General features: G+C 47.2%; 1 protein-coding gene across 1 annotated transcript in view; it reads right to left on the reverse strand.

Annotated features, from left to right (window-relative positions):
- Nucleotides 1–26,090, reverse strand: part of LOC130404201 (adhesion G protein-coupled receptor A2-like) — a 30,698-nt gene extending 4,608 nt beyond the window's left edge. Inside the window, exons 1-2 of the mRNA XM_056608845.1 lie at nt 25,231–26,090; nt 14,715–14,786 (exon numbers count right to left, since the gene is read on the reverse strand). Of these exons, the coding sequence (XP_056464820.1) occupies nt 14,715–14,786; nt 25,231–25,448 (290 nt within the window). The 5' untranslated portion in view covers nt 25,449–26,090. The remainder of the gene's footprint in view (nt 1–14,714; nt 14,787–25,230) is intronic.
- Between the last annotated feature and the right edge of the window lie 1,318 nt (nt 26,091–27,408).

Genomic DNA, 27,408 nt, shown 5'->3' on the forward strand with positions numbered 1-27,408 from the left:
TTGTGCGTGCGTGTGTGTGGGAGGCGGGCAGCAGGGGTCAACTCGCCGTGATTTCAGAGATAAGGAAACATGCTACTGTTGAAGATTTATGAACGGGTCGTGTGTCTAACCCCGGCTGTTTTTTTGCATCAAAACAGCAAAACAGTTGAACTCAACCCTCCAGCGGCGTTTGAGGAAAGGGGGTGAAAATATAATAGAAATCGCCCCGTCGACACTTTTTTCTCACTTTCAGTTTGGACTCCAATTTATCACAAGCCACTTTATAAAATGCAATAAAGTATCATATCACAAACACTGGAACCCCAGTATGTGTTGTCTACACCAGAAGGCATTGGCGTCTTCATGACACCACAGGAAGTTCAGGACACCCCCTCCAAGAAATCAGTCTGTGTCCCTTTATCCTGCTCTACTGCAGGTTCACCCAGCTAGATACAGGCGCTAGCTACAAGCCTTCCTGTGAACGCCATATAGCTTTGCACTATAGTTGCCGTCCACGGTTTTATTCACGATTGGCACATCTTGTTTGCCTCCTTGCCTCCTCTCCTTGAAGCAGCTGCGACCTCTTTCACCTTACTGAACCCCCCTCCCAGAAGTCAGGGTACACACACGTTCAGAGCCGAGAGTCTGCCGTGACTCGGGAACATCTTCAGTGAGAACGAGTGTTTAGTCTAAGGGGGCCCTGATGGGTCGGAGTTAGGCAGTTGGACAAATTGAGCCAGTGTTGGAAATCATTAAATAAAGTGTGGCCGTGTGCGTCCCAGCTGGCTGTGCGTTATGAATCTGAAACGCTTGGATAGTGGCTCAAGCTAATGCTTCTGGTGTTTTCTCGGGGCCTGGCTGGCCTTTATTGTTCGATGATTGGCAGGAGAGGAGGAAGGCAGGATGGAAGCTCTCTAGAATAAATAAGTCTTCCTGTTTCCTGAGAGCACGGCTGTTTCTGCCTCTGGTCAAGAGGTCTCCCGCACACACACACACACACACACACACACAGACGCGCACACACACACACACACACAGACGCGCACACACACACACACACACACACACACACACACACACACACACACACACACACACACACACACACACACACACACACACACACACACACACACACACACACACACACACGCGCGCGCTCACACACACAGAGCTGATAGCCACCTTTGGTAGAGAGAACAAAATGATGGTTGCATAAACAGAGAAAGCAAGCAGCTGGAGCAGCTCGTATGAGACAAAATGTTTAAACATCCAACGCTCTATCCTCCATTGGACTGAAGTGTTTGAAGAATGAGAGTGAGGCCGTGGTCTAAACTAGATGGTCCAAACACAGCGTTTAAAATGCTACTGAAAATCATGCCTCCCCTCAATTAATTTCAACCGCACTGTTGTGTGTATGAGAGAGAGCTCCACTTCCTGAAGCCACTGGATATCAGCACCGCTCACCGCACCGCACTAATGGCTAGATTTATCTTCAGGCTCTGTTCTATTATACCACACACACACACACACACACACACACACACACACACACACACACACACACACACACACACACACACACACACACACACACACACACACACACACACACACACACACACACACACACACACACACACACACCATCCCCACCCCCCCCTAGCAATCAGTGAAAATAACTTTGTTTTATTCAATCATACATTGGATTTGATTATATAAAATCCCATTATATTGAAGACCCTTAATATATCTAACAACTGTCAAAAGACCCTCTCATGAGGGCATGCAACACACGAACCAATGACAATGCAGCAAGCATGCACACAACGGCGAATCAGATAACGAATTAGGGTTTTGGCCAATCGTGCAACGGACTCGTGCAAAGGATTTTCGAGTGACTACGTGTGCACAGGAGATAATGGGTTGCTGTGTTGGTCAATGCCTCTTAGCATGTGGTCCTACTATGATTGCTCACAAACCGTTGTAGCAGTGAATTAGAATAGCCCTTGTTATGTGGATCGCTGCCGGCCTGCTCACACACACGACCCTATAGAGCAAATATTGAGGTCGAAGCAATGAGGACACATACAGCGCCCCCCCCCCCCCCCCCCCCCCACATGTCTCCCCCGTCTCCCCAATTATCATGTTGAGCGGAGAAAGAAAGCCATGGAGAGTGAGAAAGAGTGAGGGAGAACAAGACATAAAGATATGGAGAGGAGTGAGGGAGAGGAGAAAATGGAGAGAGGGAAGACGGTAGAGGGCCATAGACGGAGAAGGGGGAGAGAGAGAGGGAGATGAAGCAGAAAGGGACAGTGACTAATGAGTGCCCTCCAGCTGCCTGCGGTGGCAGGTTAGGGACTCCCGAATATAGTTGCCCCTCTTCCCAACCCCACCCACTGAGCTCCCTCACGGTGCGAACCCTTTCCTCCTGCACGCCTCTGTGCACCGCACTGTCAAGTCCGCCGGCCCTGCACCACCGCTACCACCGCCGGCTGCCTCCTCCACCACCACCACCACCACCACCACCAGACTGAAAATCTACAACGAGTAAATAATTAAAATCCCACTCTGCGAGGCCACGTCGTCTCACAGCAGATCTAATGACGCCATCCCCCCCCCCCACGAAGAAAGCCCTCCCCGGGAAGCCCTTGTGTGTGTGTGTCTGTGTGTGTGTGTGTGTGTGTGTGTGTGTGTGTGTGTGTGTGTGTGTGTGTGTGTGTGTGTGTGTGTGTGTGTGTGTGTGTGTGTGTGTGTGTGTGTGTGTGTGTGTGTGTGTCATTGGGAGGTGTTCACAGGGCTCCACTGAGATATGGAGAGAGCAAACAGTCATCACGATGCTGGAGATGAGGCGCCGGCTGGATTGTAAATAAAACTGCAGAACTTGTTGAAAAGCCTCCCGGGGGCGCCAGGAGGAGGGAGCGGGAGAGAGGAGGCAGGGGGGGAGAGAGAGGGAGGGGGGGGGGGGGGAGAGAGAGAGAGAGAGAGAGAGAGAGAGAGAGAGAGAGAGAGAGAGAGAGAGAGAGACCGGACTGGGAGAGTGTGAGGACGTAGGGTGGGGAGAAAGACAGAGACAGAAAGAGGAAGAGAAAGAGAAGAGAAAGAGAGAATGTGGTATGAGAGAGAGAGAGAATGTGGGGAGAGAGAAAGAGAGCAAGTATGTGGGAAGAGAAAGCGATCAAATGTGGGGAGAGAGAGCTTGAGACACAGACAGAGGGAGAGAGTGAGGATGTAGGCTGGGGGGAGAGAGCGAGAGAGAGAGAGACAGAGAGAAAGAGCATGCGGGCCGGGGGAGGAATAGCATGTGGATGGGGAGTTAAGGGGAGATGGGGGGGGGGGGGGGTTAGACAGCGTATGTCCAATTAAACAGTAGGGAGTGTGTACACGTCGTGACGGGGGCTTGTGTGGCTGCCTGCCGTTGTGTCAGGAAGCATCCCCCCTCCCCGTGTGTGTGAGTGTGTGTGCGTGGTTTCTTCGGCTCCCTACAGAAGTGCTACATGCATACATACTTGGGGGATACATACTTCACGACGACGACAACGTATGAATCATTTATCATTTAGCCCGCCACCGCAGCGATCGCACAGCTTACTCGCACGACGCTAAATGGGCGAGTCAGCTAGCTTTCTAATCCCTGCATCGATATGGGGGGGGGGGGGGGGGGGGGGGGGGCGGTAAAGGGGGTGCTAATTTAATTTTGAACCGTCTAGATCCAGACATGTGTCTCCTGTTAAAGGATGTAGCGGTACAACTTTCACTGCTCCAACCCACAAAACACAGTCTCGCTGCTCACTGTGTGCCTGTTTGGACTGCTCACTGAAAGCAGAGAAGAACATGGAGTTAACCCGTACCGTTGCTCATGTTGTGCACAAGCTTGGCTTTGCCTGTTCTCCTACCAATCGTGGCACTCCTCAAGCCCGTCATGTTGACTGTGTGAATATAGTTGTGTGCAGAACATCTCCCCACACCAATACACTTCCCCATCCCCAGAGATCTGCCGTTCAAATAACCTCGGTTTCGCCTTAAGCCAGTCATAATCAGTTTATTTGTGTCCATGTAAGCCCACTCATTGTTCCTCGGCCAGCCTACTTCAAAAGAGAGGGGGCACCATGGGGGTGTTTCTGATTTGCATATTCATACATCCGCTTACCAAAGAAGGGTAGAGTGCAAAGATGCTGCCAAGACATTTTCTGTCATGTTTTTCAAATATGTCTGGAGTGCGTGGGGGGGTTGAAGAGAGGATCTGAATCCTAACGCCACAACATCAACACCAGCGCCAAACATTTCACATACAGGGGGATATTATGAAAAGTCTTGACCGGCGAGTGGTCTGTTGGATCGGGATTTGTGAAGAATGATAAAGACGCGGATTGTTGTGTGAATACAACAACATTGTTAAGCATGCTTTAAAGCAAAGCAAACAAGTTACTGCTGAAAAATAGACAGAAAACTGAATGTTGCGGACTGAAAGGAGATATCTGAGGTTGACTGAAGCTTGTCCAAAGTCATTGATAGCAACTTTGACTTGAAGATGAGTGTGTTGAATTGTGTGACATCTAGTGGAACGGACATGGCAGAAATGGAATATAATGTTCATAAATGAGTTCTAATTGGTTTATAATCCCATGAAAATAAGAATCATTGTGATTTCATTACCTTAGATGTACCCCTTTACATCTACGTAGGGAGTGGGTCCTCTCCATGTAGCCTACCATGTTGCAGCACCATATTCTACAGTAGCCCTTTCAATTTGTGATACTATTATAGTATGGTTGTTCTGTAGTAGCGTTATAATGAACAATGTTCTATAAGAAATGCACACCATAGTGTCAATCACAAGTGTCCTCGATGACGACGGGTGGGGTTTCAAAACTTTTTTTTTTTGTTTAAATCAAAGTTCATTTGAATGATCCGATATCGGTTCATAAAATCATGTGAACAATCTTATTTAAACTGTATGTTAAAGTATTTATAATCTTAAGGAAATTTTAGTGCCCTTATGGACAGGAGAGTGAAGAGACAGAAAAGCAGTTTGGAGCGAGGGAAAGACATACTTGCTAATGCTTTCATGGTGAGCACTAGCAGGTTGAGCCACAGAGACGGCCCAGAGATCTATCTTTTAATGTATGCCTTTTCCTGTGGATTCTTGAAGCTTGTCGTTAGTCCCAGGTGGCCACCATTTGGGAACAACACTATACTGTGTTGACTGCTGTATTGTGTACTGTGTGTATTGTTAAATAAAAACTACATTTATTTTACTGCTTTGGGGTCAATTGTGCACCAAGTTAGATTGTTCCTTGTACAATTTACAGCATCTCTGGGCACCACTTTCATATATACGAGCAATATGCGTAGCTGTAATTGTAAGTTGTTGTAACTATCCCTAATTGAATTGATATTGAATCCAATAGAATTTAATTTATTCAGGGAAATCAGTGGCCGAAAGCCGAAAGGATGCAATCATTCTGGAAGTAAGTACTGGCCCCTTACACAATACAGGCCAGTACTATGGACCTAGCTTCTCCTAGGTCGATGGCAATGGAGGGCTGAGGCGTTGTATTTAGTTGGTTTCAAATTGCAACCTCACCGCTAGATCCCACATCATTCTACAAACTGCAGCTTACAGCAGCGAGGACCAAATTAAGATCAAATTCCTTTTCTTTCATGACATGTTATATAACAATTGACTTAAAATGCATTCTTATGTGTTCTGAAATTGAGCCACCCCAAATAAATCGATAGCTCCTGAAATGACTCCATTATACAGTGGAATACCCTCTGCTTCTCAGTAACCCCTGGTGACCACTGAGCATTCCTGGTGTGAACATTATACTAATCATGATGTTAGGGCCAGAACACTTACCTCATATAAAGTGTGCTTAACATTCCTCTTGTTTACATCTCAACATTCACATTACACATTCCAGTGCCTTATTTTTCATCGATTGCATACGGATAGTAAACAAACACAACATTGACTATTGTCTTACCCTCACCTTGAAGCAAATTGATCGTTGGGCAAAAGCCTCAGACAAGGTCAAGACAGCTGTTTCTACAGAGAAGCAGAAGGGACCTTGAAACTTTGACGATTCGAATCTTCGATGGGAAGACATGGAGTTGAATTTAATGTCTCCTGCGTATCACTACCTTGCGGAGGTTCTGTTCCGATGTGAACAGGCGATAACCAATGATAAGCTGGAAGATGATAATGGAAGATATTTATAATATATAACAGTAGGCCATCTCCGCCTTAGTTTATCATTTTGAGTTTATATTATACCTCTCCTGGAACCGTCACCTTATCGTGGTGGAGAGGTTTGCGTGTCCCTGTGAACCTGAGAGCTGTGTTGTCTGGAGCCTTGTGCTCCTGGTAGGGTCTCTCATGGCAGAGTGGTCTCAGGTGAGGGGCCAGACTAAGAATGGTTCAAAAAAAACCAATGAATAACGGAAAAAGAGGAGATGTGACCCGGCCCGGAGGAAGCCCGGGGCCCCCGTCTGGAGCCAGGCCCAGACGGAGGGCTCGATGGCGAGCGCCTGGTGGCCGGGTTTGCCACGGAGCCCGGTCGGGCACAGCCCGAACAAACTACGTGGCACCCCCCCTCTCTTCATCCCATGGGCCCACCACCTGTGGGAAGACCCGTTGGGGTCGGGTGCGCAGCCACATGGGTGGCAGCGAAGGTCAGGGGTCTCGACGGACCAGACCCGGGCGGCAGAAGCTGGCTCTGGGGACGTGGAACGTCACCTCGCTGTGGGGAAAGGAACCGGAGCTTGTGAGGGAGGTGGAGCGCTATCAGTTAGATCTGGTGGGGCTTACCTCCACGCACAGTCTCAGCTCTGGTACCGTACTCCTGGATAAGGGTTGGACTCTATTCTTCTCCGGAGTTGCAGAGGGCGTGAGGCGCCGGGCAGGTGTGGGGATACTCATAAATCCCCGGTAGACGAGAGGGTCGCCTCCATGCGCCTAAGGGTTGTAGGGGGGAAAACTCTGACTGTTGTTTGTGTGTATGCACCAAACAGCAGCTCAGAGTACTCGGCCTTCTTGGAGACCCTGAATGGAGTCCTGTATGGGGCTCCAGTAGGGGACTCCGTAGTTCTGCTGGGAGACTTCAACGCCCACGTGGGCAACGATGGAGACACCTGGAGAGGCGTGGTGGGGAGGAACGGCCTCCCTGATCTAAACCCGAGCGGTCGTTTGTTATTGGATTTCTGTGCTAGTCATGGATTATCCATAACAAACACCATGTTCGAACATAAGGGTGCTCATAAGTGTACCTGGTACCAGAGTACCCTAGGCCGAAGATCGATGATCGATTTCGTGATCGTGATCGTGTCATCTGATCTGAGGCCGCATGTTTTGGACACTCGGGTAAAGAGAGGGGCGGAACTGTCAACCGACCACCATCTGGTTGTGAGTTGGATCAGGGAATGGGGGAAATTTCCGGATAGACCTGGTAAGCCCAAACGAGTAGTGCGGGTGAACTGGGAACATCTGGAGGAGGCCCCCGTCCTAGGTATCTTCAACTCACACCTCTGGCGGAGCTTTTCTGGCATTCCTGTGGAGGTTGGGGGCATTGAGCCGGAGTGGGCGGTGTTCAAAGCCTCCATTCCTGAAGCTGCGGCGGCTAGCTGTGGCCTCAGGGTCTTAGGCTCCTCAAGGGGCGGTAACCCTCGGACACCGTGGTGGACACCGGTGGTCAGGGAAGCCGTCCGACTGAAGAAGGAGGCCTTCCGGGATATGATATCCTGGAGGACTCCTGACTCGGTTGCAGGGTACCGACAGGCTCGAAGGGCTGCAGCGGCTGCCGTGTCGGAGGCTAAGCAGCGGGTGTGGGAGAAGTTCGGAGAGGCCATGGAGAATGACTTTCGGTCGGCACCAAAGTGTTTCTGGAAGACTATCCGGCACCTCAGGAGGGGGAAACGGGGAACCATCCAAGCTGTGTACAGTAAGGATGGGACTCTGTTGACCTCAACTGAGGAGGTCGTCGGACGTTGGAAGGAACACTTTGAGGAACTCCTGAATCCGAATAACACGCCCTTTATGTTGGAGGCAGAGCTCGAGGTTGATGGTGTTTCGTCGTCAATTTCCCTGGTGGAGGTCACTGAGGTAGTCAAACATCTCCGCAGTGGCAAAGCCCCAGGGATTGATGAGATCCAGCCAGAAATGCTAAAGGCTCTGGGTGTTGAGGGGCTGTCATGGTTGACACGCCTATTCAACATCGCGTGGGAGTCGGGTACAGTGCCAAAGGAGTGGCAAACCGGGGTGGTGGTTCCCCTGTTCAAAAAGGGGGACCAGAGAGTGTGTGCCAATTACCGGGGTATCACACTTCTCAGCCTCCCTGGTAAAGTCTACTCCAAGGTGCTGGAAAGGAGGGTTCGGCCGATCGTCGAACCTCAGATTGAAGAGGAACAATGCGGTTTTCGCCCCGGACGTGGAACTACGGACCAGCTCTTCACTCTCGCAAGGATCCTGGAGGGGGCCTGGGAGTATGCCCATCCGGTCTACATGTGTTTTGTGGATCTGGAGAAGGCGTATGACCGGGTCCCCCGGGAGAAACTGTGGGAGGTGCTGCGGGAGTATGGGGTAAGGGGGTCTATCCTCAGGGCCATCCAATCTTTGTACTCCCAAAGCGAGAGCTGTGTTCGTGTTCTCGGCAGCCAGTCAGTTTCGTTCTCAGTGGGTGCTGGTCTCCGCCAGGGATGCGCCTTGTCACCAATCCTGTTTGTGATATACATGGACAGGATATCGAGGCGTAGTCGTGGTGGGGAGGGGTTGCAGTTCGGTGGTCTGAGGATCTCGTCACTGCTTTTTGCAGATGATGTGGTCCTCATTGGATCATCGGCCTGTGACCTTCAGCACTCACTGGATCGGCTGGCGGCCGAGTGTGAAGCGGCTGGGATGAGGATCAGCACCGCTAAATCTGAGGCCATGACTCTTAGCAGGAAACCGGTGGATTGCTTACTCCGGGTAGGAAATGAGTCCTTAGCCCAAGTGAAGGAGTTCAAGTACCTCGGGGTCTTGTTCGCGAGTGAGGGTACTATGGAGCGTGAGATTGGCCGGAGAATCGGAGCAGCGGGGGCGGTATTGCGTTCGCTTTACCGCACCGTTGTAACGAAAAGAGAGCTGAGCCGCAAGGCAAAGCTCTCGATCTACCGGTCGATCTTCGTTCCTATCCTCACCTATGGTCATGAGGGCTGGGTGATGACCGAAAGGACGAGATCGCGGGTACAAGCGGCCGAGATGAGTTTTCTCAGAAGGGTGGCTGGCGTCTCCCTTAGGGATAGGGTGAGAAGCTCAGCCATCCGTGAGGAACTCGGATTAGAGCCGCTGCTCCTTTACTTAGAAAGGAGTCAGCTGAGGTGGTTCGGGCATCTGGTAAGGATGCCCACTGGGCGCCTTCCTTGGGAGGTGTTTCAGGCACGTCCAGTGGGGAGGAGACCTCGGGGAAGACCCAGGACTAGGTGGAGAGATTATATCTCAACACTGGCCTGGGAACGCCTCGGGATCCCCCCGTCAGAGCTGGTCAATGTGGCCCGGGAAAGGGAAGTCTGGGGCCCCCTGCTTGAGCTGCTCCCCCCGCGACCCGACCCCGGATAAGCGGATGACGATGAGGATGAGGAGGAGGAGTTTATATTATTTATAAAAAATGTATAATGTAGCAAAATCCATTACTACACACCACATAGGTGACTGACACACTCCACCTAGGTGACTCTTCTGGGCTCCTCCAAACATAAAGGACACAGGGTGGTGTCGTTGAATCTGGTTTCATTGTTCCACATAATGAACACTGCGATGGTACAGTGCGTGTGGAGAAGGCTGGTTTAACCGGTGTGCAGCCTCACCCAACTCCAGAGTCCAATCAGACTCCGCCAGGCGAGGCTGCTTAAACCAGCCATCATCCCTCCCACAAATATGTTTTCACTATTTAACTACATCCAAATAGGTCGTTCAGGGAATGCATCAGTCAGCATTGGTCTTGCATGATTCTACATAATTGGCCTGAATGACAATCGTCGATGATAGTCATCTGTTGTTTGCAACAACCCTATTGAGTTAAGTATCACACGTTAACAAAGTGTATTTCCACACTTTTCCGATGAACACTTATCTGGCAAAACTAGACCAGATGTGGAAACAGAAGGGGAACAGCAGTATGAGCCGTGCAGGTTCCAGAGGACCGGAGCAGTACCGTATCTGGTGCACATGGGCCTTTACTTCCTGATTGGTGCGTGATGCTTATCTCTTTGTTGATTGGACAGCTGGTCAAGTTCACAGCCGGGAGCCAGGATGGCGTACCAGCAAGATTTAGTTGATTTTAATCAACCACACGTCAACCACACGTCTTTGACTTTCGTCAGTGAACAAACCTGTGTGCCATTTATTAGGTTAGTGTACGTCTGATATGGTGAAATCGTGCCTATTTCCCTGGGTATAAGAAGTCAGGGCTTGGGAGTAGTCAGGCTAAATTTGAACCTAAGCCCCCACTCCCACCAATTGTTTGGGCTGCTGCATACTTATTTTGGCCCTGATGGTGAATTGAATCCAAATATGTGCACGTGATAAAGTGCCCGTACGCATGATTAAGCTCATGGCATCAAGACCCCACTCCAGCCAGGTAGCCAAAGTTGGCAACCCAGCATCCAGATTTATTCCTCTATCGACTAATCGTTTGGGGCGACATTTTTAATCAGTCAAACGCTTCTATGGCCACATTATCGATGCTGGGTTTAGAAAGCTGAGAGACACTGGTGTGCATGGTGTGTATATATATTAACATGTGGACATTGTAGTATGTTGTATTCTGTGTCGACCAAGGACGTTCTCAAAATGTAATTCACTGCAATAATCAAGCAAGTCAAATAACCTTCAACCCACTTTTTATTGGTAATGCTTAAATGTACAGTTCAAGCGTGGGTATCCTGACTATTTACATCCGTGATCATTTCCGTACATCTATCTCATTATATGCATCATTCATGTAAAGCCATAGCATCAGTTGGTTACCACTAACGGTAATCAGCAATAGCACATCTTGAGTCATTCATACTCAGTGCTCCCACGTTAAATGCCAAGTGCTGTATTAGTTCTGTATTTATATCATGAGATTGTGCCGGGTCAGGCCATTATCATTTGAGATATTCTTTGAGAGGTATTATCTATTGCGGGACAAATGTGTATGACATTGTTGACTTAATAGAAAGATAATATAATAATATTATTGAGTCATATCTTATATGCATGTATGTTGTGGTTCATTCATATGCAGGGTTTCCCGCAGCACTTTACAGGTAAGGCCTAAGCAACACAGGCCTGCCGCCTTAACTACGACCTAAAAAATAAAATGATAATAATAATAATAATTTTCTGCGGGAAACCCTGATATCTGTATGATTTTGGTTGGGCTTATGGGTCAGGCTAGGCAATGGAGAGCCTCTTTTATCCTGTTTTATTTCAGTGTATAAGGGGAACTGGATAGGAGAAGGCTAGATTATAGTGTTGTGGGTGTCTGTGCCCATGGTTACATAATAGTAACAACCTTTATGTTTTTTATGTTAATCTTTGTATAATTTTACGGTAATCTGCTGAAGCATTTTAAATAAACCCTTAGACTGCAACTTCAACGCCCACTCAACCTCAATTCGACCGTCTACGGTGCCCTACGACACCTATATTTATAGTAAATTAGGCGGTAGCCTAATAACATTGGTAGCCTCTATTTTTGGTCAAATTGAATGCAGATGCTGACATGAACGAAGTGCACAGTGTCGTCATATTGTGCAGCGTTAATTTGTGGCTGTCCTTCAGCGGAGACGCTACACTTCACCTATAGACAGCTTTGAAATCCAATTTATTGTTTACAAAGCATTTAACCCCACAAAAACTCGAATCAATTTGGCACAATTAAGCTGCATTTAAACAAATTACATTATTTCATTTGACGAGTCTTGCCTGACGAATCAGGTATCCCTATGCTAAATCTCAGTCCAGGACACCCCTTATCAGTATACTAATAGGGAGATACAAACTCATTTATTTGTAGGGGCTTTTATATCAAATGTTTTATCTCCAGATTGTATTGGTATATTGTTAGAGTGTGGTCAGACTCCCTTCCTGTGTAAAAGGGCCAGATTATATGTTTACTCTGTTGCTCATTTTGGCCTTGTCTTGGTTTGAGGCAGTTTCTGTTTCACCCTGGGCTGTTCTTGCTGTTCTTGCTCATATGTGCGTTCCCTGGGGTCCCTGGCTGCTTGCTGTACATTTGTATGGGTAGCCACGGAGGGGTTCTGCCTCCAGCCCTATTCAAGACCTCCTTATAGGAGGATGAGAGGTCCACACCAAGCCTCCTTGCTCGTATTGTTGATTTGAACAAATATTCTCTTCCTTTTTCCTGGTATAATAATGGCACTGGGCCCAATGAATGATCGCAAGTTCCCAAGACCAGCATCCTGTGATAGCTGCAGCTGTAATTGAAATGTACAACTGAAATAATACAATCATGGAGAAGTGATAAAAGGCTGTTGACCCTACACCAAGGCTTAAAATGGATGTCATTCTGCATTGTTCAGATGCAGGATGAATATCAATCAATAGTTTACGGAAGTGGGTAAAGCAAAACATCATTATAATGATAATCAAATAGGATTCCAACGTTGTATTTGTGATCAAAATATATATTAATCATCATGCATGACCTTCCGGATACCGTCTGGGAACGAAGAATATGTAAATTCTTGCCAACAATTCTCCACCGGCATACATAAACAAATGAATGGGCTCTCTTATGGGTAGCCATGATCAATTAGTAAACCAAGATTCAGCGTCCGGCCCTGGGAAACAGGGGCAGCCTTTGTTACTATGCCCTGCTCCCATATGACCTGTTGTGGCTGACAGTAACATGGCTTGGCTCCATCTGGGGGAGGCGGGACCAGTGATTGATGGAGCAATCCACCAATAACAGGTGAATTATTGTCTTTTTTGTCAGTGACAATAAAACATCCGCGCTCAAACTTAACCTTTTACTGACCGCAGCTGCTGTTTTAAAAACAGAATCTCACCCATGGGGAGACGTGCAGCCGGCAGGTAAACCAAACCACACGCGCCAGGCCGCATCCCGCCGCCCCCACTGGCTGCTCCGCGCGACCACAGCTGCGGCGCGGCCGGCCGAGAGGCCCAGACGTCGGGCCTGTCAGTCAGCAGCAGCCACCCGGAGAACACATCCAAATCGAGTGGGGGACGGGGGTACGAGGGGAACAGCTGGCTAAAGAAGACGCCTACGAGCACTGCGCCGCCCCCCGACAATCTCCACCCGAACCCCTCCACGCCCATCACTCCCTCCCCTCCGCCGACAGCCCAGCCCCGCGGCGCTCAGAACACCGCGGGCCTCGCCAGGAGCTCCAGCTGGCCATCCGGACAGGTTGTGCTAGCTTGGGAGCCAGGGTGGGAGGGAGGCAGGGGTCACACAGCATCAGATTGCTTGCAAGAGGTCAAAGGTCAGCTTGAAGAACGGAGGACTGACACTGACCTTCACTAGAATCTCTCCAGTGGTGCGTCCGTGGGATGAAGGTAAATATAGCCCTCACTCTCGCTTGACCCGGCTAGAAAATATGACGCAAACACACAGGCTAAACCCCTGGCTCTGGGGCTCTAGCAGGATGGATTTTGGCGACCACTGACCCGAATAATAATAAACAAAAAAACACTGCTGCAGGGGAAGCTTGAGTGTGTTTGTGTTTGTGTTTCTTTGTTTACATCATACTTTGTGCCACTAGTGAGCTTTGGCAAACACACATGTATATGTGTGTGTGTGTGTGTGTGCATGAAAAATCAGCCACATATCAAGTGGAGGGGGGGGGGGGGGGGGGGGGGAGAGAAAGAGAGAAATAGAGAGAGAGACAGGAGAATCTAGTCAGTTCTTCTCATTTATGCGCTCCAACGATCCATTTCCCTTGTGACATCGCTCTCCTCAAATCTCCCTGACATCCTCATCATGTCGATTGGCTGTCACCCACTTTCACCCCTCGTCATCAGGTAGAATGAAGAGGGTCCACTGGATTAGACAGAAGAAAATGCTAATCAATAGTTGACCCGCGGGGGGCGGTGCCTGGCCAGGATTGACCGGCTGAGCTGTCATAATAGACCTCATCATCGCCATTCCACATGCACTCGCGCCACGGGGACATGTCATCTGCCTGCCACCGGCGCATGCCTCGCCTGCCAAGCCCGCTCAACCTAATTCCCCCTCCACACTTCAGAATGCCTCGTCGCCATGCTGTCTGTATAGCTTTTAAGACGTCTGTAAGTGCAAATGGATTCCGTTTTCCCGTTGCTTGCGGTAGTAAGGGGGGTGAATACGCGAGTAAGCTCGTAGGCATTAACTCCATTCATTCAGAGTCTGTTCCGTTTAGAAACTTGAGACATGACCGAATGGGAATGAGGAGGATATCTGTAATTACAATAATCCCATTGTATTGAACTGTATTGAATGGATACAAAGTTTGTAGCTTCCCCAAGAACTAACTTTAAGGCCCAAACTTTGCGAGCTTGATATTGAGACACTTGGCATTTGATGATTAATTAACCGTCAAAAGTATGAGATAAACCTGCATTCAACCTATTACCGGGCCCTCTTGAAGAAGGGTCTCCTTTGTTCATCCATGTTACTGAGGCTATTGAAGCCCACGAGGACGGCTACATACTAAGGAGAGAGGAGACGCCATTGGACGCCATTACTCACAGCTTCTCCAGGGCAGCCAGTCCGTAGAAGGAGCCGTTCCTCAGGAGGGAGATCTTGTTGTTGCTCAGGATCCTGTCAAAGAGACAAAGAGAGGAAGAAGAGGTAAGAGGTGAACTCTGAGGAAAAGACAGCCTCTGTGTGTTTTGCAGCTGTGTGTCTGGGAGTATGGATGTCTAACTCAAACGTCCAATAAATAATACACTGTCAATACGGCTCTTATGGGACTCAGATTTATCAGGGTTTAAATCAGGGTCATGAATCTCTGGTACGAGCTATGTTTCCTTCTTATTTATGGCACTTTGTGCCGTAGATGGCTTACAAACCATTGTTTCTTTGCCCCAGCCCCTTTATCCATATAAACCCGTCTCACTGTGTCAGATATTGTCCTGGTTGAAACCCCTAATGGGATGCCTAATTAGCACAACTCGTTCATCTGTCGCTGGCTGCATAACAGCAAGCAGCAGATCAATGAGACTCATTCTATCTTTGAGTGGCCCTGCTAGCATTAATGATATGCCATGCAGCAGTCCTCGCCCCGCTGCAATCAGCCTGTTGACATTTGCTACTGTTGCACGATCAAGAGAGGGGAGAACCAAAGAAAGAAAACTGGACTCCCCGCTGAGTGTGCCGCCGACAGGCACAACAGAGTCACACTGGCTCAATACTCCCACACTGAGATGTGAGCATGCAACACAGTGGGCCTAAGTTTTCTTTTAACATAACAGCCAAAAATAGTTGTACTTCAGGCAACCACACATTCATAATGCTAAACTTGTGAAGACCCTTTGTTTACTTCCATATCAATAAAACAAAAGTACAACTAATACTCAGTGTACTTATACAGAAAACTTCAGCCTGAATTCATCCAGTTCAGTAGAACATAATTAGAGATGAGAGAGTACATGCGAGCACATCATGCTAATCCAGCTAACTAATAATGTCTGCCGTAACATCCAATGACAAGCAGCCTCATAATGGATTTCACATGTACATCTCTGCACCAAAACCAAACACAAATGGACCATTGTTTTCAATCTCAATTAAAACATATCCAGTTATGGTTACAATAGTTTGCCTATTGTTGGAAGATATTGTGCCTTCATTGACGAACATTGTTATTCTAGTACTGATTAAATAAAGGATAATAGGCTGCATAATACATCAATAACACAGGCGCATTCACTTATATAACAGCACAGAGCAAGCCGCTGATTTTTGTACCATGCTTTTTTCATTAATAAATGAATTAATACATGAATAATATGCACACACTAAGTGTCAAAGAACAAAGAATGACACCCACACACACACACCAAAAACTCACAAGAATATGCACTTACAAACTCAAACGTACACGGCCCATGAGACACACACACACACACACACACACACACACACACACACACACACACACACACACACACACACACACACACACACACACACACACACACACACAGTAGGTGAAGGCTGTAGGTCAAACCCACGCGCCTCCCGGCTGCGTGGTCCTGTTTTAATAAGGCGTTGCCGCTGCCTCTCGGTGAAGCGGCCGCGCGTCAAGGTAGAGACGGGTAATTGGGACGTATCGTCAGCGCCAGGCAGAAGCCGCTCGTTATCTCCGCTACAAAACAAAGGCCAGAACACGTGATCCCACATTTTAACCGGGGAACAAATGACCCTCGCTTTCACCAATGCGTTGTGCTCCAGGGGCGTCAGGGGGACGCGGGCGTCTGATTGGATGTCTAGGATATGATTGCCCCTCTGAGCATGCAGGAGTTTTGGTCACCGTGACCAGACGTCTGGGGATGACCTTGGTCGTCATCGCACATAAATATGGAAACAGATCGAAATAGAAATGGACACAGTCCAATGGGTGACACGACCTCTGCTTATACTTTTGTTATTTCTGCAAACAACTTTTGTCTCTTGACTTGTCGTAAATCTGTCTGCGTGCACATTCCCCCGACCTGGGAACTTTAACCTTCCCTCTGCAGACTGAAGCAGTGTGCTGGGAAGAGGAGGCGCAGTGCAGACAGGAAGTAGCCACTCAGGACACAGCCTGCCAGAGACAGACCTAGTGATGTTGGACACGGAACCCCCGCACCCCCCCTCCCGCTCTGAAGACCACACATTTAGAGAACATATTCCTGAAATCCTCAATGTAACAACACACGACCACATCCATTGATTGTCTTTTCCATGTCTGACATGCACAGTGTTGGCGCCTTAAGAGTTTTCGCAAAGGGCTATCCTGTTACTTTGCTACGCAGAATCCTATCCTTGTGATTAATTGGCTGTCATAAAATAAAATATCTTGCAAATTTAGGAATGGGTGGAAAAACCTTGTTTTTGCTTTAGACATTTATATCCAATCGAGGCCCCGTCCCTTTGCATCCCCTCCTCATGATGCTTTGTGAGGCCCGGATCATTATATCAGATGGTCTGCAGGTATCAGGATGCTGCATATGGGCATGGTGAAGGCCTACAGCCAGACAGCTAACAAAGATATTAAGCCAGCAAGGCCGACCACTGGCCTGAATTATGAATATGAATATAAATATGTATATATATATACATAATATATGAATCTGAAAAATGAATATGCATTTTTTCAGCAGCGCTGCAACATTGAGATCAAGTGGAGCCAGGACCCCACTCCCTAAAAAGAAGCCGGGAGCAAAAGCAGAGCTTTGAGTGCGCCGGTGGAGAGATCAGGAGTTGTGTGCCAGGTGACCCATGTCCTGCTCACCCCACCCCACCCCCTGGGCCACTTCTTCCACCGTGTGCCAAGGCTGAAATGTGTGTACGACGTGCCACACTTCTGTAGATGTGTAGGTGTGGAGTTGTGTGTGGGTAGTGTGTATGTGTGTACAAATAAAGGGGATTTTTATGCCACACACACACACACACACACACACACACACACACACACACACACACACACACACACACACACACACACACACACACACACACACACACACACACACACACACACACACACACACACACACACACCCCTCTTAGGCCTCTGCCAAATGTCCAGGAACTTTATAATGTCGCAGGCAAAACAGAATACCAGGCTATGAAAACAGCCCAGGAGGAAATTACGGGAGCATCTTCAAGCTCCCCTTTGACATTACCAATTATGGATTCCAATGCATAACCTGTGGCTAGATTGCTTCCAATAGATGGAGGAGGGCTCTGTCTTCACAGCCCCAACAAATGATCCATGTCAGAGAAAATACACCATGAGAGGCCAATATTACCTACTATATATATATAGCCCGGGATCAGTCTATTAATGCTTGCAGTGGCATGCATAATTAAAACCCATCAAGCTAATGTGAAGTCTTTTTGGCTAGACAAACCAGGATGAAATATGGCCCGCCGTCTGGCCCGCCGCAACGCGATAAAACAAACAGCTGGACCCACATAACTGCATCAAGTCTGCGTTATGTCTTTCTGACCGGTAACCACTCTGCCCCCCCGGCCTCCTCTTCCACCGCCCCTCCAGAACGGGAGCGCTAGCGCGGCTTGCTTCTCTTCACACCGCAACCCGCCTTCCTAACAGAAAGAAAAGTGCCCCCCCCCCCCCCGCCATACTGAAACCCCATGGAGAAAGCCCCTTGCTATGTTATTATTCTAACAGGATCTGGGTTACAAATAGCTTTTCGATGGACGCCATCCAAGACACCAATCACACACGCGGAGCACAGTGAAGAGCACAATGTCAACTATTGCAAACATTTCGGGACCTGGGCTTTCCAGACACTTCTTCCCACAGACACGGGCCTCACAGGCTTTATTTGTCCTCCTGGAGATTGAGTTACTAGGACACGGCTAAGCAAAATAACATATTTCATGTCTACTAACATTGGCTGAGGACAGGAAACAGACAACACGCACAGGGGAGGGAGGGGGTACTAAAAGAGATTCCCCCAGTGGATTGGACAGTGGACGGGATGTAAAAACAGAATTACAATGTGATGATGTTCTCTGTGGACATCAGAGCGTTTTGCCTCTATCTGTGAAGATGGTCCTTGATTCCATGTGTTCAAATGCTCTGGAGATGAGGGTGAAGTCCACTTAAATGCCTTGTCTGTAAAAAATATATATGGGACTTCAAGTATACAAGTGCCAGAGAGACTAAGGAAGAGGGAGAAGTGCAGACACAAACGTGGGACACACACACACACACACACACACACACACACACACACACACACACACACACACACACACACACACACACACACACACACACACACACACACACACACACACACACACACACATCCTGTTTAACAGTGACAGAGAGAAAAACCGAGAAAGAGACAGAGGAAGAGAGAGAGAGAGAGAGAGAGAGAGAGAGAGAGAGAGAGAGAGAGAGAGAGAGAGAGAGAGAGAGAGAGAGAGAGAGAGAGAGAGAGAGAGAGAGAGAGAGAGAGAGAGAGGGGGAGAGGCAAATGGGCAATAAACCTGACATATGAAAAAGAAGTAGAAGAAGAAAAAGATGAAGAAGAAGAAGATGAAGAAGAAGAAGACAGCATAACAGAGACATAATGGATGCCCTGGTCTCCCTACTGTATTTATCTATGCTCAAGCATAAAGCATAATTTGACACATTCTTGGTTTCTGTGTAGACCATTGTGATGCGTCGGGAAGGGAGGGCAGTGGCTGCCCTTCTCTCTCCCCCTCCCCGGTCATGAACTCCTGATTTGTGTTTCGTTTACTGGCTGGAGAAGAAAGCACTCAGGTGTTCCTGGTAGGAGATAGCTGGCTTCCTGCAGCCCGGCCCCATCTAGATGATTGAATGAATGGGAGGGAAAAGGGCATTCGTTTTACGATGGACACTTTCACTCTCACACAAAACAGCACGCGCAACCCAGAGAGTGAGATGGCCCGTCTGAGTGGGAGAGAGATGTTTGGGGAGAGAGCGAGAGAGAGACAGAGACGGAGAGAAGACAAAGAGAGAGCAAGAAGATGGAGCGAGAGGTGCACATACATTGCTTCAGTAGCTCCAGAGAGAGTTATGTCTAGATGGAAGAGAGAAGAGAGACGGAAACAAAAGAGAGGGAGAGCAAGAGAGAAAAAGAGAGAGAGAGTGAGAGAGAGGCCGACAGAGACTACTTCAGTAGCTTCATATGCGATGGGGGGCACAGTCTTTATGGGGCGGGGGGGCTGGGTCACATCGGCTGTGGCATGTAGAGATTTATGGCCATGGCTGTTTATGTGTACATTGCATTTGGAAATGAGGCCTTTAATGGGCTCAATGTCTTTGGCGGTCGCTGCCAAGTCACTGGCAGGGGTTTAGCGAGTGAGGTAATGTGTGTGGAGGGTATGGACGGGCTGAGAGTGTAGGGCTGTACGTCAATGAAATATTGATGCAGCCCTGCTCCAGAAGACGGCTACGGACAAAACTGCACCTTATGAGACAAGGACGAGCCCCGAAAAGTACAAGAGGCCCCCAGGGTGGGAGGGAGGAAGGGAGGGAGAGAGGGAGGGATAGAGAGGGCGAGAAAGGGAGGGAGGGAGAGAGGGAGACGGAGCGAGTAAAAGATAAATTGGAGGGATGGGGAGGGAGGGAAATTTTAAAGGATGACGCCTTTGCTATGCATAAGTGTAGAGGCTTTGTGTTGTTTTTTATAAAAATGTGGTCAATTTAATTAGATGCATGCGGGTCGATAACAACGAACCGACATCATCAATTCCATGAAGATAAGTACAGATTAAATTGGACTCTACCCTCTTCCATATTGCCGTTTAGTCCCAAATGTTGCACCAACAGTCTAGATCCGCCCACCGTATTCGGGGTGGGGGCGTTGAGGGATCGAGGGGGTAGGGGACGTGGCTGCTGCATCCTGAGGCGTCTGGAGTGTTGTTCCTGCCATTATGATGCATTATGATGGCTACAGGATGCTCCCATTGCCTTTATTTAGCCATTCACTACTGTAAACTCTCTTACCCTAAAACAGCACAAGCATCCTCTCGTATCTGTCTACTGAATGATGGTGGTGATGGTAGGGGTGGCTGTGGTGCCGGTGGTGGTGGTGGTGGTAGGGGTGGCTGTGGCTGTGGTGCCGTTGGTGGTGGTGGTGGTGGGGGTGGTGGTGGGGGTGGCTGTGGTGCTGGTGGCTGCGGGTGGTGCCGGTGGTGGTGCCGGTGGTAGGGCGCCCTCAGCCTTGGGCTGAGCCGTACAGCAGCAGGTCTGACTAGGCATCCATGATGGAAGGCCTTACTCCTCCTCTCCTCATGGTTTTAAGGACTTGAAAAACACACCAGCAATGTCTTGCAGGGGGAGATGCACCAATGCACCATTGTGTGATGCTTTGTAGCCACCGGCGCACCTCTAGTAACGGTTAACATTGGCAGAATGTTTGCTATGGCGAATGGGACCTTTGATAGGAAATTAAAAACTTTAGTGTGATTCAACCTTCCCAGTGTGACGATCCATAACTATCTGGTGCAGTCATCAGGTTTAACAGATTAGGCAGATCCATGCGTAACAATCTCCTGTTCAAACCACCCCAAAGTCCCGTTCCAGGTTTCGGCACAACAGCAGGAAATAATCTATGCATCACTGCGGTGACACACGGTCTAAACTCCTGCCAGCACAGGATGTCGCTACATCAGCTCCAGCACACTGCTTCTGTACACTCCTGGGTGTGTCAAGAGATCCCTCCCTTGTCACTTCCAACTTCTCTTTCACCGCCTCTCTGTGTCCCCCCCCTGCCCCCCCTTTTCTTTACTCTCATTGTCCTTCACAATCCGGTTCTCTCTCCCTCCCTCTCCCTCTCTTTCACTCTCTCTCCAGTGGCACTACACTCCAAGAGACAGCTGTCAGCAACAATTACGGAAGTATTTTTTCCCCACGGAGAACGGGTCGTCTCAACTATACTTCACACTGCTGATGGTATATAGAGGTCACTGACCCCACCACCACTACTACCTCCGCCATGACCACCACCATCACCACGTGACCAGTGACCACTACCTTCACCACCACTATCAACACCATCACCACTACCTCCTCAATGACCACCACCAATCCACCACCATGACCACTACCAACACCATGACCACTAGCTACACCATTGATTTTCAAACTGTGGTCCGCGGACCACCAGTGGTTCGCGACGGTACTGCAGGTGGTCCGTGGAAAAGCAAACTAAAATATAAAATAATATTTCTCATAAAAATACAAATATGTATGCATCATATACAATTTAAATTAAATTGAAGGTAACTATTGGCTGAAAGTTGCCAAGAAATACCTCGAACTTTCCAACAAAGCCCTGAAGCTGCTTGTGCCTTTTCCAAACACTTACCTCTGTGAATCAGGATTTTCATCCTTGGGAATGTTGAAGACAAAATATCGGAACAGACTTAATATTGAACCAGATCTCAGATTGAGGCTGTCATCACTGGAACCTGACATACAGAAATTATCGTCTGCAAAGCAACATCATCCACCTCATTAGGTGAGCATTTGTTTAGGCTATAGTTGTTCTTTTGATTTTAATATAGGCCTATATTTTTGTAAATTAATATTAACAAAATAAATGTTTTGTTTTTTTTGTTGTTTTTACCAGAGTAGGCCTACTGTGTTTTCGTTAAATGTGTATAGGGCCAGAGTTCGTGATCTCATCACATGCATAGCCTTTATATATTGGCAGTGTATGTTTGAAACGATTTGTTTATAAATGGAAGAAATAAGGCCTATTATTTAATTTCCAGTAAGTTTCTTGATCTCCCGTTTCTGAAATGTTTTGCATATGTTACTTGGACAAACTCCCAGCCTGTTGGTTGAGGGCTTGATATTTGACTTTATCCAGTTCAGTTAAATTCAGTTCAGTTTGTTTGTGATAACTGTACATATTTAATACCTGATTACGTTATAAGGTCGTCCATGAAAATTCTTGATTATAAATAGTGGTCCACACACACTCAAAGTTTAGAAACCCCTGATCTACACCACCATCACTATCTCCACCACTACCTCCACTTTGGCAACCAACACTACCATGACCAACCACACCACCACTACCTCCACTATGACCCTCAACCACCACCAACAGGAAAAGGAACAATCTGCCATGCCCCTGCTCTCTAAAGAAAGGTGTAAAGATGAATAGGTAGATGCCAGGTATCTAGCGTCAAAGGTATCTAGAGTCAAAGTAGCATCAAAGCAACATCAACTGCTGGATGTGAAGAGTGGTCAGTGGGGTGACAATTTCATAGTTGCTCTGCTCCTCTCTCTCTCTCTCTCTCTCTCTCTCTCTCTCTCTCTCTCTCTCTCTCTCTCTCTCTCTCTCTCTCTCTCTCTCTCTCTCTCTCACACGTCTACCTAGCTTTAATCAACACACTTAAATTCAGTGGTTAAATTGTTTGGTCTGGGTATTTGACAAGGTTTGATGCGTCATAGCAGTGCCCCCCCCCCCCCCTAATGACCGTTTAATGGCTACAGCGGAGGCCAAACAATGTTAGCATAGAGCAGCCCGGCTGCGCCCTTTAATAGGCGATGGAGATTGAAATCCTATGTTAATATACACAAATGGAGAAGAAGAGAATGGAAAAAGAGAATCCACCGTACTGAGGAGGAAATAGTGGGGCTGCATGGTGCTTATTGTGTGTGTGTGTGTGTGTGTGTGTGTGTGTGTGTGTGTGTGTGTGTGTGTGTGTGTGTGTGTGTGTGTGTGTGTGTGTGTGTGTGTGTGTGTGTGTGTGTGTGTGTGTGTGTGTGTGTGGAATGGGGAGCCAGCGTAGGAGAAGGAGCTGGCTTTGGGGAGACATTGAGGAGATTTGTTGGACATCCTAGGGGGCGAGGAGGGGGGGAGGAACGGGACATCGGTATGTGCATACTTCCCTCTCTGATATATCTATTTATTTGCACAGCATGCCTAAACAAAAGAGAGAGCTGGGAAGCCACTTCAGCCCCGACAAAGGTCACGCTTCCTAGTACAGGAAAACTGCTTCCTGGCCTGCCAAGGTGCTGCTGAAGATCATCAGAATATATAGCCCACCGAGGAATTGGACCGACCTCTGAATGGCGCAGGACCTTATTCTTATTTGCTCAGATGGAGCCATATAATAACAGAATGTTTCATGACTCGTTTGGGAAGAAAATAATTAAGAAGGAACCCTTTAAGTCACAGTAACAGAGAAGTCAGGGATTTGCTTGCTTTCTCTTCCTATAAAGGACCATTCGATGACTTTGTCTGTCAATCTATGGTGGATCGCAAACATTTATTTGGAGCATAACAAATTGTTGCTTTATGTAAGGCGAATAAAGTATTGCATGACGAATTGTTCATGCAAATAGTACAGATACAATACAGTTATGTATTTGAGGTGATTTTATTTTTATTAACTCTTTGGAGCATATTCGATTTTTTGCACTTGATAAATGAAATCACAGAAGAGAGCCAAAAGAGTCGCCGGCACAAATGTTCAAATGACAATATTGCATTTCCAAAAACGAAATGTGTTAGCATAACTCTGCTGTGATACGAACTAGCTTGAAGAGCCAAGACACATCAAGGATTTGCTAGGCCCCATTCCAATCAAGATATTCGGATGGGAATAAATGTGGATACCAATATGTCATTTGTTGGTGTACATGTGTTTATAAAATTAATTTAACTAGTCTTCAGACATTTTGATGACATTTGACTACTGGCCCATTTTAATATTGTTGTCAGGAATAATTTCACAGTGCAAACACTGGCATGGCAATAAACTTCCCCTGGCAGCAACCATCAACATATCGATAGCTATTTATATTGGAACGGCTTGTTACTCTTGCTGTGAAATATGCAACTTGTACAATTTGTTGAAGGCAGTATTTGCCTAAATGTTTTCAGGCAATGTGATTGAAAATAAAGATATAAGATATAGAAATGTCACAATTAACAAATCAATGAGAAAATGAATGCACTATTCTATCTCTTCCAAGGTTCTGAACTTCTCACGGGACTTCGGAACTTCTCACAGGCCCATGAGGCAGGGCTTTTACTTTCTCAACGGCTGACATCAGTAAACAGATTATATTAAATTCCCATGAATATAACAGACAATTACTGTTGCAGTCAATCACAACAGAGCTCATTCGCTCGATTGTTAAAGTGCTATTTCATATATTGTGTCCACAGCTATAAACTAAAAGAACACTCTGGTCTCGAGAAAGCTCTCAAAGTACAATGAATCTGTAAGAAAAACTTTGAATACCATGCAAATATTATGCTCCAACAGCATCGTGGGAAGTGAAAGGCTTGTGCGTCTGACAGTGACATATCACCATACACCTTTGGCACCAATGAGTGTAATTACATGAATCAAATTGTGAGACGTATTACACAATGTTCTCAGGTTAAAAACACATCTACAAGCTCAACAGAGTAATTGCACTTGTTCGATTGGGCCTTGGAGGTGATGGGAATGTACATTCCCATCCCATCGGGGACCTCATTCCTAAGTAATGACAGCGCATGACACAGGGTGTGTTTGTACTCACAGGGCGACAGTTTGGTTCGGTAGAAAGCTGGGCTGTAATGTATCCATTAACTCCACATCATCACACACCACTTTGATGCGAACCGGAAGTCTGCTTAATTGCTTTGACCTCTCAGCGGGGCAGTGACAGCTGTCAATGATCAGATCCGGACAGCTCCTGTTGGTCAAGCACGACTTCCAAAACGCAACCATGACACACAGTAAACTCAACAGTTGCATGTTGGTTTGTTGTCGTTGAAGAATCAAAGACCAAAAAAAAAAAAAAGGTCCCCTTTAAGTTATGTCTTTCCAGTTTGTATGACAACTCGAAACCATTTCACTGGTCCCTTTTGTGAAACCGCTGGTGACGGTACAGCCCGGAGTCTTTCAGCGGGGCTGCTTCTGCCGCTGCACGGGTCTGCGTCACCTGCTGCTCTCCGTATTGTGGCGAAGCGTCCAAACTTCACTTTTCCATTGAACCCAACGAGCGTTGGCAAGAGCGGGCTTCGAGAACAACTTCGCATGTGTCATCTTCTCCATTCGTTTCTTTTTTTATTTCCGAGTTTGAATCCTTCCAAGTGTGTCCGGTACAGTAGGCTGCTGCAGAACTCGTGTGGGAAAACAACATGTCACACACCGCTGTTTCACTTTCGCGGTAAGAAGCTTTGAAAACTTAACTTGTCAGGACCGACACGTTCCTCCTCCCAGAGGGGCGGCGTACACAGACAGCGCACTTATAATAAACGTAAATCAAAAAAAAGTGAATGGGCTTATCTTGGGAGCTGTAGGTCTATGTCATGGTGTTGTCAACAGGTTGTCGAGTCTCTCCATCTGCTCGTCTCGTCGCCCCTGGACTTGTTAGTGGGGATTGTCCGGCAGCCGGCTTGGCGTGGGAGCAGCGGAGGTCCCACCCCGCCAGGTCCTGGATAGGCTGCTAACTATAGCAGGCTATGCACTGTGTTTCCAGCCCCTCAGCCTGGAACATAAACATTTACATAACGCGATAAATAGTTTAGATGTTAGTTGTATCCTGTTCATTTATCAGAAGCAACTAGTCCTACTGTCTATGTTGCCAAAAAACAATAACAATAACAATCTGTAAATAAAATTAGGGAAAATATAGTACAATTATAAATGAACAATATATATATTTGTGTTGTTCTAAATTGTACATTATAAAGACTTTTGGAAAATAAATCTTAAAAAATTAGCTCAAAAGGCATTTTAAGAATGATAAAATGAACATGATAATGGCAATTCCAGGAGACCAATCTAAGGTTCATGGAATAAGAGGTCCAATAAAAATACTATCAGTGTTAAAATGAATGAATTAGTTAGGTTTTCCAAATATGCTAACTGTAGATTACAAAATTCAGCTGGGATTCAATGCCTGCTTTCTAATTATTTTATAAATCGAAATTGCCTTTTGCCTCAATGCTGCAAGGATAGAATGAAAGGAGTTAGATTCCCACTGCAAATGTATGAACTATTGTATGATTTTTATTGTGGAAGCATCCACCGAATGGCATATTATATATATATATATATATATATATATATATATATTCATCGATCATTTGATTTATTACTTTGTGTGGCCTCCAAATGTGTCACAGCTTGCAGCAGGACAAACACACATACTTACAGCATTTACAATATTCATGAAGTCCAGAGCTGTCAATCATTTCTCATAGAAGCCAGGGTTGTGTGTGTGTGTGTGTGTGTGTGTGTGTGTGTGTGTGTGTGTGTGTGTGTGTGTGTGTGTGTGTGTGTGTGTGTGTGTGTGTGTGTGTGTGTGTGTGTGTGTGTGTGTGTGTGTGTGTGTGTTTGTGTGTGTGACAAAAAATGCTTGCATAGTTGCAAGGCTCTCCCCATTTACCTTTATTTGTGTGTGTGTTTTTGGTTGTGCAAGTGCGTCTGCATGTATGTGTTTTTTTACGTTTGTGTGTGTGTGTATGTTTGTATTTGCATGTACCTGTGTCTGAGTGTGTGTGTGTGGATATGCATGCATGTGTGTGTGTCTGTGTCTGTGTGTGTGTGTGTGTGTGTGTGTGTGTGTGTGTGTGTGTGTGTGTGTGTGTGTGTGTGTGTGTGTGTGTGTGTGCACACACTCTGCTCCTCCACAACACACATTCCTCCCTCATTATCCGCATTGTTTCCAGCGGCGGCTCCAGCGATGACACGGAGGAAGAGGAGTAGG

This window comes from Gadus chalcogrammus, chromosome 15, assembly GCF_026213295.1.
Source record: "Gadus chalcogrammus isolate NIFS_2021 chromosome 15, NIFS_Gcha_1.0, whole genome shotgun sequence".
NCBI classification, from domain to species: domain Eukaryota; kingdom Metazoa; phylum Chordata; class Actinopteri; order Gadiformes; family Gadidae; genus Gadus; species Gadus chalcogrammus.